The 12,596-nt window shown below is 40.8% G+C and overlaps 2 protein-coding genes across 3 annotated transcripts in view; one reads left to right on the top strand and one right to left on the bottom strand.

Annotated features, from left to right (window-relative positions):
* Nucleotides 1-12,596, top strand: part of LOC127530216 (40S ribosomal protein S18) — a 134,645-nt gene that overhangs the window by 102,576 nt on the left and 19,473 nt on the right. The window lies entirely within an intron of this gene.
* LOC110969443 (vacuolar protein sorting-associated protein 52 homolog) overlaps nucleotides 1-12,596 on the bottom strand; it is a 28,214-nt gene that overhangs the window by 956 nt on the left and 14,662 nt on the right. For both annotated transcript variants that reach the window (XM_051955838.1, XM_051955839.1), the window contains exons 11-19: nucleotides 11,903-12,036; nucleotides 8,103-8,258; nucleotides 7,464-7,582; nucleotides 5,237-5,360; nucleotides 5,043-5,138; nucleotides 3,425-3,532; nucleotides 3,258-3,323; nucleotides 2,232-2,343; nucleotides 763-881 (exon numbers count right to left, since the gene is read on the bottom strand). In XM_051955838.1, the coding sequence (XP_051811798.1) occupies nucleotides 763-881; nucleotides 2,232-2,343; nucleotides 3,258-3,323; nucleotides 3,425-3,532; nucleotides 5,043-5,138; nucleotides 5,237-5,360; nucleotides 7,464-7,582; nucleotides 8,103-8,258; nucleotides 11,903-12,036 (1,034 nt within the window). The remainder of the gene's footprint in view (nucleotides 1-762; nucleotides 882-2,231; nucleotides 2,344-3,257; nucleotides 3,324-3,424; nucleotides 3,533-5,042; nucleotides 5,139-5,236; nucleotides 5,361-7,463; nucleotides 7,583-8,102; nucleotides 8,259-11,902; nucleotides 12,037-12,596) is intronic.

Raw genomic sequence — 12,596 nt, 5'->3', positions numbered from 1 at the left:
TGACTAGAAGGAGATCAGAGATAGCTGCTGGGCAGAAGGAAGCAGGTTTAATTAATTATTATTTCATCTGCTGTACATAAACTCTGCCTGCAGACACTCGGTTTGTAAATCTGTTAAATATTCCATCTTATTAAGGGACTGTTCCATAATTTAATTCCATACTTTATTTTAGAGAAAATGGAATTATTTAAACATATCTGACATCAGAGCTTGTTTTATAACTGATGCTCAGGTTATCAGATTTATAGAAAATTTCTGCTCAAAAACACAAAATTAGACTTTTTTAAATTTTAAAACTTCATTCATTTTTTCAGTTTCTCAGACCTGAGAGTTGATTTATTTATTGAGATGAAATCAGTTTGATAAAATCATTCCTTGTTTAAATAAATACATACTTTGTAAATGCTTCAGGTTTTCTGACAAACTTTCTTAAAATTTGATGACTAACGTCTTCACATTTAAATCTAAAGTTCTTATTATTTTACAGTAAAATCACTAAATCAGCTGTTACCATCCATCAGTTGAGAAAAACAACTGTCCAGCAGCCAAACACCAACATGTCAGGATGGTTTAATAACTGGATTGTTTTAGAACCAGCACAATTCTGGGCTTCTTTGGAACATTTTTATTTCGTCTGGAGTCATTTTGCATTTCTTAGTCCTCTCTAACATCTCATTGGGAGCATTCAGCGTCACTTTATGGTTGTTTTGTGAGTGTTTGTGGTCATTTTACATCCCTTTGGACTTGTCTTCTAACCCTCACCTGTATGATGCTGGTTCCATTCTTGAAGTTGGTGAAGGACCTCATGACGTCCTGACTCATCGCCTCCACCGACTGTTTCCAGGAGCTGGAAAATCCCCGAACCAGCTGAGAGATTCGAGCTTCAGAGACACAGAAATTAAATCAGCTGAACATGAAGGTAAGGTTTTATTGGTCTACAGTGAATTCAGACACTGTCAGGGTTTCATGTTTCCCTCTAACTGGAGTCAGTACTTCTCATTTAGTTTCACATGTGGTGGACGTGGGCGGAAACAGAAGATAGAAGATGTGTGAGGAAACAGAAGATAGAAGATGTGTGAGGAAACAGAAGATAGAAGATGTGTGAAGCTGAAGGGTGAATCTGCTGCTTCAGAGCCACAAAGCAGAAACTAAAGCGAAGGAATGAAAGCCGCTGATTACTCAGTAAAACAGAACTAAACCCAGAACTAAACCCAGAAGTGAAAGAAGCTTCCTGCTGATCAGTGCTTAAGATAACAGGATGGATCTATCTGGAAGGTAATCACAAGTTCTCCAAGGGCTTTAATGGTTTTATTAAACATCCAGAGTTCTGAGGTGTCCATATATCAGGTAATCAGGCTGTGTTCAGGTATCCAGGAACAACATTCACCTGCAGAAACACAAAACTGTCGGCTACATGAAGCTGATAACTGCAGAAACAAAATCTACCTGGTTCTGATGACAGCAGCAGGTTTTAGAGACAATAAAGTTCTACTGGCATGAAAGGTGGTCAAACCGAGTCTGTCCAGAGAGTTAACAAGTCTACAGGGGAACAGGCCTACAGGTGAACAGGCCTACCGGGGAACAGGCCTGCCGGGGAACAGGCCTGCCGGGGAACAGGCCTACCGGGGAACAGGCCTACCGGTGAACAGGCCTACAGGGGAACAGGCCTACCGGTGAACAGGCCTACCGGTGAACAGGCCTACAGCGGAACAGGCCTACAGGTGAACAGGCCTACAGGTGAACAGGCCTACAGGGGAACAGGCCTACAGGGGAACAGGCCTACCGGGGAACAGGCCTGCCGGGGAACAGGCCTACAGGGGAACAGGCCTACAGGGGAACAGGCCTACAGGGGAACAGGCCTACAGGGGAACAGGCCTACAGGGGAACAGGCCTACAGGGGAACAGGCCTGCCGGGGAACAGGCCTACAGGGGAACAGGCCTACAGGGGAACAGGCCTACAGGGGAACAGGCCTACAGGGGAACAGGCCTACCGGGGAACAGGCCTACCGGGGAACAGGTTATCAGACAGCAGCAGGTCTAATGAAGGACCACATCAGGAATCCTTTACAGAACAGACCTCTGCACTTTAAAGCACACAAACTTTAGAATATTGAGCTCTGAAGACTTTACAGTTGATCTGAACCTCAGTAAATGTTGGTGAAATAAACTATTTCAGAGAAACCTCCTCCTTCCTAAAGCTTTACTTCCAACAGAAAATCCTTTTTTCTCACCTTCTTCGTTCTTCAGTCGGTCCAGCTGGCCTTTCTCCATCAGAGCCTCGGCCTCCTTCACGAAGGCGATCATCCCTCCAAACGGAGGAGAAAGAATCTCCTCGATAAACTCCTGCAGACAAAACATGAAGGAGAAACTGAGAGAAAACCTCGGATGTCTTCCAATCTGACCTTCTGGACACGATCAGAAATTAATCTGTTCACACATAATAAATATTTAGATATTTGGAATTTACAGCTGTGTTGTACTTAAATGACTTATCTTACAAAAAGCCTGAATACTTAGAATATTATAATAATACTGTTTGTCTAAAATGTCAAAAATGCTATTAACACATAATTCAGAAAAGAAAAATGTTTTAAAAATGCCCCAATATTATATCAAACATTTTAATATTATGTCATAAATACCTGAAAATACTAAAAATCATAATACAATGTCAGATGAGCACAAATAAAATGTCAGTTTTTTTTTAAATTAAGTTTTAAAAATACTTGAAAAATATTAACTGTAATAAAATAACATGACAAATGTCAGATAAATATTTATAAAAAGACAAATAGTGTTTAAAATGTTCCGGATGGTTAAAGATTACAAAGTGTATTATGTGTAAATCAATTTTATTTATAAAAAAAGCTAATAAAATAATATTTCTAAAATTATTAAAAATAATATTTTTAAAATTAAAAGAATTGTGTGAATATTATTAAGATAAAGTTTTTGTTTTTGTAGCAAATATTACTAAATTATCTGAAAAATACCACAAACATACATCAACCAGAAAATAATAAAAAGCCTGAATACAATGCACATGAAATAATAATATACCTAAAAAATACTCATAATATATGTAAAAATGTCCCAAAATATTAATTTTAAAAAATCTAAAAATGTCTAAACATTTTGTCATAACATCAAAAAAACATTTAAATATCTAATGTATTAATTAAAAGCCAGAGAAATATTATAAATACGTGTTTGTTTATTTTAAACATAAATAAAGCTATTTTAGTGGTTATCTCTACCTGTGTTCTGGCCAGAAGCAGCTGCTGGAAACCCTCCACCTCCTTACTGTCATCTGCTGCCCTCTCCTGGACAAACACACAAAAACAATCAGTAAGTCCTCCTGAGAAGAGCTGAGATCCGTGGTGTTTAGAACAAAGGTCCACAGGTGCTTCTGGTTCTGTCTCACCATGAGGACACTCAGCATCATGTCATAGTTGTTGATGAGGAAGATCAGCTGGTCTCTTCTGGAGGGAAACTCAGCCGCCATCTTCAGCACAAAGTTTTCTACCTCAACCTGGAAATAAATCACACCTCACAGATTAAATCAGCTCAGCCTGAAATTATTCTAATAATAAAAACAATAATCATCAATTAAATCAGCTCAGTTAGACCTAACGTATTCTGATGATAAAAACACTGAAGACTAAAGAAGTTTCTTCCGATTCACTTTTATCTGATTTTCCTCAGTGGTACCAGACAGGACATCCATCCATCATCATCCATCCATCATCATCCATCATCCATCATCCATCCATCATCATCCATCATCCATCCATCCATTTCAATTAAGTACATTTTTATTCATTGCATATTTTACACTTTGTAGAACATTTAGAATCTTAGAATATTTTCTATGATACAGGAGGTCCTCCACTTCTATCAGAGTTCCGTTCCTACTGATCTACATAAGATGATTTTTACCCTAATTCTGAACTCCAGTGAAAATGTTAACAAATCCGTTCCGTGCATCATGATATGGATTAACCTTGCCAGCAAGTTGATTTCTCGCGATATTTGTGAGTTCACAAATCTCTCAAGAAACCATCTTGCTCCGCTCCCACATTCACTGTTCGTACAGCACCAAGTTGGTTCGGGCCAATCACGCAGCAGTATTCGTGTGTGGGGCGGGATATCCGGGTGTGAAGACGACACCAAGCGCCAGTAGATCAAAACAAACACGGCAACGGAGGACAACGATCGTGTAGATGCTGCTATTAAGTCAGTTTTAGCTGAATCTCCTATCGCTTCTTTGAAGGAAGAACAACGAGAGGCGCTTTGCTCATTTCTGGAAGGTAAAGATGTTTGTGCTTTTTTACCTACGGGTTTTGGTCAGAGTTTAATCTACCAATTGGCTCCGCTCGTTGTGAAGATCCCGCGATTGGCTAAAAACAAACCTGTCAGAGGCGGGACATACTGTTGCATTGTCCAATCCGTGCCTCTTTCCTCCGAACGGATTTACATGGAGCGGTCCCAGATTGATATTGTGGAGTACTATCAAGTACTGCACAATTATTAATCTGGATATTGCCAGGTTAGATATGGATCAGTTCTTCAAAAAGTCATGAATACCAACGACTTTCATGCATGTATGAATCATTTTACTAGAAGATAACAGAATATGTTGACCTGTTTTTACAACATGACCCATGTTGGTCGGTGTTTCTGTTCCCAGCGTTTTATTCTGTCGAATTTCACTTCCATGGAGACGCTTTCCTTTTCTTCCAGCATCAGAAGAGTCTGACTTATGCTGGGAGCCATAATGAAGGTAAAAAGTTAGTGAATGTAGCACAATCCAAGGTGGAGTACAACCAGAGAATGGAAACAAAGCCATCTGATAGCACCGTGTGACGACGTATTCATCTGCTCCACTAATCAACTAGTTCCATGTAACCAGTTCTGATGTAACGATGAAACGCTGTAGGTCGAGGACGTCGTAAACTGAGGACCTCCTGTATTTTTCTCTCTCTGTGTGTGTGTGTGTGTGTGTGTGTGTGTGTGTGTGTGTGTGTGTGTGTGTGTGTTACCTGCAGCTGTCCCAGCAGGGCGTTGGTCCTCTCATTAGGGAACGTCTGGTTGATGCTGACGATGGCTGATGAGAACTCTGCGTAACGACGTGTGATCTGAAACCAACAAACACTCATCAACAGTGTGTGTGTGTGTGTGTGTGTGTGTGTGTGTGTGTGTGTGTGTGTGTGTGTGTGTGTGTGTGTGAACCTACATAATGTGGTCTGGTGTCCAGAACTCCTAGTTTCTGAGGGTCAGTGTTTCTGATGCTGTGGATGTTCATCTCCAGGATGAGGTCGAACCTCGGCCACAGCAGCTCCAGGACGGCCTCCCAGTACCTGAGCAGAAGATCTGCAGCTTAAAGCACCATTCTTCATGGATCATTGGGATTTAAAAAGGTTTTAAACATATATACAACCAGATTATTGCAGCAAACAGCAGCAGGTTGATCTGAGGATTCCTCTAAGTGAGCGTGTTGGTTTTTGTTGTCTCTCAGGAAAACAACTTTCTGGTTGAGACTGAAGGTAAAAAGTGGAGGCAGATGTTCCAGTTTATTTGGTCTGAGATGCTTCTACTCTGGTGGTTCTGAAAGGTTGCACACAGAACCTTTATAACCTCCCAAAGCAGGCAGTATCTGCTACTTCATTAGGTTTCATGGAGCTTCATGTGAGCTGCTTCTTTATCTGACCATCTGCAGCTTTACTGCTCTGGTTCATCCTCAGAGCTCTCCTAGCATCAAGTTATCTAGACAAACCATCTGGAGAACTGAGAGGAACGTCTAGCAGCAGATACGTTCTCAGGAGCAAGAGACCAAAAGTAGAGCTAAAAGAGTCCAAATGCATGTTCTACCAGATACAGAAACAGCTGCTGGCTACCAGGTCCAGCAGATCCTCATACGCTGGTGTCCACCATCCATCTCAGTCCAGTGGGATGTTTAGTGTGTTTGTTTTCTAATAATTTTCATCAGTTAAAACTGTTTTATCTGATTTCAGAATGTTATATGGGCAGTTTTATATATTTCCTGTAAAACATTTATGATTTATTGTTCAGGACTCATTTTGGGATCTTCTGGTTTGGATTTTACAGCTTGTGCAGCTACAGATCCACATAAAGGAGACTTTAAATCTCAGTATATTCAGTCTGGTGTGTTTCCTGTTGTCTCAGTCTCAGCCTTTAATCTCATTACCTTAAAAGACTGGATATGTTTAACGGCTGAAATTAAATTCCACTGAAGAACTCAAAATCTGTAGAAACTGATGTTTTCAAACTGGACAACAACTTAGCGACATCTCAACATGACTGTCCGACTCCAGAGCAAGAATATGAGGAAGAACCTTCTACCAACGAGAACAGAGAAACAAGAGAAGGAATCTTTGAAAACATCAGCACCTTTCTGTCTAAAGGAGAGACTCTTTAGGAGGTTTTTTTATCTAAAGGAGAGACTCTTTAGGAGGTTTTTTTTATCTAAAGGAGAGACTCTTTAGGAGGTTTTTTTTATCTAAAGGAGAGACTCTTTAGGAGGTTTTTCCATCTAAAGGAGAGACTCTTTAGGAGGTTTTTTTATCTAAAGGAGAGACTCTTTAGGAGGTTTTTTTATTTAAAGGAGAGACTCTTTAGGAGGTTTTTTTTATCTAAAGGAGAGACTCTTTAGGAGGTTTTTTTATCTAAAGGAGAGACTCTTTAGGAGGTTTTTTTTATCTAAAGGAGAGACTCTTTAGGAGGTTTTTTTATCTAAAGGAGAGACTCTTTAGGAGGTTTTTCCATCTAAAGGAGAGACTCTTTAGGAGGTTTTTTTATTTAAAGGAGAGACTCTTGAGGAGGTTTTTTTATCTAAAGGACAGACTCTTGAGGAGGTTTTTTTATCTAAAGGAGCGACTCTTTAGGAGGTTTTTTTTATCTAAAGGACAGACTCTTGAGGTTTTTTTTATCTAAAGGAGAGACTCTTGAGGAGGTTTTTTTATCTAAAGGAGAGACTCTTTAGGAGGTTTTTTTATTTAAAGGAGAGACTCTTTAGGAGGTTTTTTTATCTAAAGGAGAGACTCTTTAGGAGGTTTTTTTATTTAAAGGAGAGACTCTTTAGGAGGTTTTTTTATCTAAAGGAGAGACTCTTTAGGAGGTTTTTTTTATCTAAAGGACAGACTCTTGAGGAGGTTTTTTTATCTAAAGGAGAGACTCTTTGGGAGGTTTTTTTATCTAAAGGAGAGACTCTTTAGGAGGTTTTTTATCTAAAGGAGAGACTCTTTGGGAGGTTTTTTTATCTAAAGGACAGACTCTTTAGGAGGTTTTTTTTATCTAAAGGAGAGACTCTTTAGGAGGTTTTTTATCTAAAGGAGAGACTCTTTGGGAGGTTTTTTTTATCTAAAGGAGAGACTCTTTGGGAGGTTTTTTTTATCTAAAGGAGAGACTCTTTAGGAAGTTTAGGGGTTTTTCTTCTCACTGACTTGTCCAGAGCGGGGATGGTCCTCTTGGCTGTTATGGCTCTGAATCTGAGGATGATGTGGATGCAGAGGAAGATGGCGATGCTGTCATAGCAGTCGGATACGTAGGTGGACATACTCTTCTGCAGGAGACAGAGGACACAATATAACACCATGTCTCTGATTCAGGACAGACCATGTTTTTAATCACTGAGGGAAACTTTTCATCACAATGTTCTGATGGTTTACAGTGAGGATGAAGAATCGTTCATCAAGGAAACAATCAGCAGATTTACAGGAGGTCCTAGTCAAACTTCTGATCACTGTTTCACCTTAAATGTGTCAATAGTTTCTGCTGCTTTAGACAACAAAATGCTTATATCCATCTTTTTAAATGAACACCTCAGTAAAATGATTACAGAGATGAACATACAGCCTTTGTAGACTGAAGTCATTCTGGGCTTCATGAAGAAATTCTGTTGGAGTCAATCTGCTTTAACTAGTTAACAGTCTGTTTCTGAGAACCTTCAGCCTAAAACACAGAGCAACGCCACGGTACCAGGAACATGCTGAGGGTCTGAAGAAAAGGGCTATGGAGATAACTGTAAAGCCTTTTTAACCTAACTAATGCTGTCAAACTGTGGTAGAGCAAAGTCAAGGTACCAGGAACATGCTGAGGGTTTTTCCCATGATGCTGTTGAAGAGGTCCAGGGCTGAGTTTCCTGCCACCATGAAGAAGTCGGACAGGAAGAGGAATTCTCTGCAGCCGTTGTCCAGCAGAGCGTAGTGCTGACTGCGGAACAGCGTCTCATAGGGATACTGCAGGACAGAGGAACATTACAGCAGATTTTAATAAAAAGTCATGTTTCTAGAAGTGATCTCACGAGATGCCACTAGATGTCAGCGTGGACCAGCCATGGCCGTAGCCAGGTATGAGGTCAGCGAGGTCCGGACCTCATCTATTTTTTCCGAGGTTTTTTTTTTTTTTCGCCAAATATGCCCAACTGAATAAAACATAAACTCATAAAAACTTGAAACCTCTCTGTGAAACGTGCTTGTAAATTGTGAATTGTGGTAAACATCCATGGGCTTTGTGTTCTGTTTGTGCCTGTGTGCGTGTTGCGGTGAAAAGCTGTTTGATCAGCTGATGCACGTACCCGCAAATGCGCCCTGTGATGCGCTTGGCAGCGGGCCAAACCCCGTTCAAAAACTAATGTTTTTATTATTAGCACTTTATAGACCACATCCCCGCCCATCTACACCAAGGTGACCACAATATATTTTTTTAGATAATTCGGCACGAGTTCGGCCTGTCAGATCATCTGATCAAAGAGTTTAATTACTTTTATCCACAGCGGAGAGCGTGTCCGGCGCTTTTTTTTTTTTTTTTTTTTTTTTGATGAACGCCTGGCTCATCAGACAACATACAATGTATGTTGAAGATATTTCTAACCTTGCCAGTGACGACTTGTGCCTGTGAGAGGTCATTCTCAGCCATGCGAAGACTTAAGACATGGCTTAGATCTACCATGTCCAACGACAGACTGACAGGCCTGGCGATGATGCATGTGCATCAGAAAGTGGAGGTGAACCGGGAGAATATCCTTCGACGGTGGGATGCCTCTGGTCACAGGAGGATTCAGCTAGCCTTTGATGTAAAAAGTTGATTTGTTTTTTTGAAAAAAATATACATTTTTGTTCGGAAAATGCTGATTTCACATCATTAAAAGATATTTAAACAACAAACATCTTGTGTGACTTGTAGCCTAAAAAAAATATATAAAAATAAATATTTTAAAAAAACATTGAAAAATTTTCGGCGCGCACTTTGTGCGCGCATCATGGACCTCACCCATTCTAAAATCCTGGCTACGGCCCTGGGACCAGCAGTTTGACTTCACAGATACACACGTGGACAAAATTGTTGGTACCCCTCAGTTAAAGAAGGAAAAACCCACAATTCTCACTGAAATCACTTGAAACTCACAAAAGTAACAATAAATAAAAATTTATTGAAAATTAAATAATCAAAATCAGCCATCACTTTTGAATTGTTGATTAACATAATTATTTAAAAAAACAAACTAATGAAATAGGGCTGGACAAAAATGATGGTACCCATAACTTAATATTTTGTTGCACAACCTTTTGAGGCAATCACTGCAATTAAACGATTTCTGTATTTGTCAATGAGCGTTCTGCAGCTGTCAACAGGTATTTTGGCCCACTCCTCATGAGCAAACAGCTCCAGTTGTCTCAGGTTTGATGGGTGTCTTCTCCAAATGGCATGTTTCAGCTCCTTCCACATATGTTCAATGGGATTCAGATCTGGGCTCATAGAAGGCCACTTTAGAATAGTCCAACGCTTTTCTCTCAGCCATTCTTGGGTGTTTTTGGCTGTGTGTTTTGGATCGTTGTCCTGTTGGAAGACCCATGACCTGCGACTGAGACCAAGCTTTCTGACACTAGGCAGCACATTTCTCTCCAGAATGCCTTGATAGTCTTCAGATTTCATCGTACCTTGCACACTTTCAAGACACCCTGTGCCAGATGCAGCAAAGCAGCCCCAAAACATTACTGAGCCTCCTCCATGTTTCACCGTAGGGACAGTGTTCTTTTCTTCGTATGCTTGGTTTTTGAGTCTATGAACATAGAGTTGATGTGCCTTACCAAAAAGCTCCAGTTTGGTCTCATCTGTCCAAAGGACATTCTCCCAGAAGCTTTGTGGCTTGTCAACATGCATTTTTGCAAATTCCAGTCTGGCTTTTTTATGAGTTTTTTTCAGCAGTGGTGTCCTCCTTGGTCGTCTCCCATGAAGTCCACTTTGGCTCAAACAACGACGAATGGTGCCATCTGACACTGATGTACCTTGGCCTTGGAGTTCACCTTTAATTTCTTTGGAGGTTGCTCTGGGCTCTTTGGATACAATTCCAACGATCCGTCTCTTCAATTTGTCATCAATTTTCCTCTTGCGGCCACGTCCAGGGAGGTTGGCTACTGTCCCGTGGGTCTTGAACTTCTGAATAATATGAGCCACTGTTGTCACAGGAGCTTCAAGCTGTTTAGAGATGGTCTTATAGCCTTTACCTTTAAGATGTTTGTCTATCATTTTTTTCGGATGTCCTGGGACAATTCTCTCCTTCGCTTTCTGTTGTCCATGTTCAGTGTGGTACACACCTTTTCACCAAACAGCAGGGTGACTACTTGTCTCCCTTTAAATAGGCAGACTGACTGATTATGAGTTTGGAAACACCTGTGATGTCAATTAAATGACACACCTGAGTTAATCATGTCACTCTGGTCAAATAGTTTTCAATCTTTTATAGAGGTACCATCATTTTTGTCCAGGCCTGTTTCATTAGTTTATTTTTTTAAATAATTATGTTAATCAACAATTCAAAAGTAATGGCTGTTTTTGATTATTTAATTTTCAATAAATTTTTATTTATTGTTACTTTTGTGAGTTTCAAGTCATTTCAGTGAGAATTGTGGGTTTTTCCTTTTTTAACTGAGGGGTACCAACAATTTTGTCCACGTGTGTAAACAGATCAAGATGTTTCGTAGCCTAGCCGCGCTAGACCCATGTTTCTGAAGGCACAAGGGTCTAGGGCCGCTCGACAGGGAGGGAGGCGGGCTAAAAGGTTGTCTTTCAAATCACTCTGCAGCAATTGGGTAGGTATACAACCAATCAACGCAACGAATAGGTTGACGTAGTTCCTAGAGCACCAGCGGATTGTGGCTAAGTCCCATTAGCTTCCCAACCAGCGGAGCCAACTGGTATATTAAGGATTTGCCATATCCTGTCGGCATAAGTCCAAATACGTCTTTCTTCTCAATGAAACACTTCAGTGCCGTCCTTTGTTTATCTTTCAAGTTGAATTTTAGCTTCAAATCTTTAAGGGCTGTGGCCAAAGCCGAGTCGAAAGATAACTGTTTATTGTGCGCCAGTTGTTTCTGTCAGAATCGTCACGCCTCTGTCGTCACTTAGTCACGCCTTCTGACTCTACACTTCATGGTGATTTGTCCGGCCAGTTTTAGGAGAATCCAGCCTCGAGCCTTATGGAGGGTAACTAGACCCACCCTGGCAGAGAATTAAATTTGTTGCCGTGGGTTGTCTAGCGCAGCTAGGCTAGATGTTTCCACAACTCTGAGCAGTTCATAAAAATCTGTAGCATCACTTTCCATTTTCTGTTTAACTTTTAAAGATTAAAATCAAAAGAAGGAAAAACTGAAATGGACTGCAGTATAAAGTCCTGTAATATGGACTGTCTTCTCTGCAGTAAGACTCAGTTATCTCATAAATGAACGTTTCTGACTATTTAATTAACATAAATGTAACATCCATCCATACAGCAGTAATTACTACTCATGCTAACAGGTTGTCTTCCTCTTTCCCAGTTTTCCTTTCTGTCCTAAACGAACCCCATCTGTGTTGTTGAACTGTCGCCTCTGTGTGTCCTCACCCTGCTGTCTCCTCTCTGAGCTGTATGAGGGACCAGGATGGGACCCTCCAGCTCTGCAGGACTCAGGATGGATCCCCTCTGGCCCAGCGTGAAGATGGTGTTCCTGCTCTTCAGAGACGGTTTGGAGAAGAAACTTGCAGCAGCAGCAGTCAAGGAGCTTCTCAATGAACAGGTATCTGACTGATCTGGGAGCTGTTTGGTACATGAACAGGTGTTTGGCATGTGAACAGGTGTTTGGTATGTGAACAGGTGTCTGTCTGTTCAGTACATTTAGGCCCCATCCACACGAAGACAAAACGAGGTCTAAACGCATAAGTTTCTTGTCGAATCTGTGTATCATCCACACGAAGACGGCGTTTTGGGGGTCTGTAAAGGATCATTTTTGAAACCAGGTTCCAGAGGGGAAAGATTTTGAAACGCCATATGGGAGACGCCAGTGTTTACAAACAGTGACGTCACGAAGTTACGTGATTACTGCGCTGGTTGGCAAAAGGAACCAGAGGAACAATGGCTGACGATAACAATGCGAACTATCCTTCCGTGAAATTGTCCGATTATGCTCAATCCTTATCACCTGAGGCCCGACAAATATACGTGAGTAAGCTGAGATATCAGGGAAACAGTAAAACCTTGCCAGATCCCTACAATTTGAAGACTAGGTGGGTTGACGATCCTTCATTGTAGCCGGACATTT

This window comes from Acanthochromis polyacanthus, chromosome 11 (genome assembly GCF_021347895.1).
Source record: "Acanthochromis polyacanthus isolate Apoly-LR-REF ecotype Palm Island chromosome 11, KAUST_Apoly_ChrSc, whole genome shotgun sequence".
Taxonomy (NCBI): Eukaryota; Metazoa; Chordata; class Actinopteri; family Pomacentridae; genus Acanthochromis; species Acanthochromis polyacanthus.
This window is presented reverse-complemented; position numbering and strand designations above follow the sequence as displayed.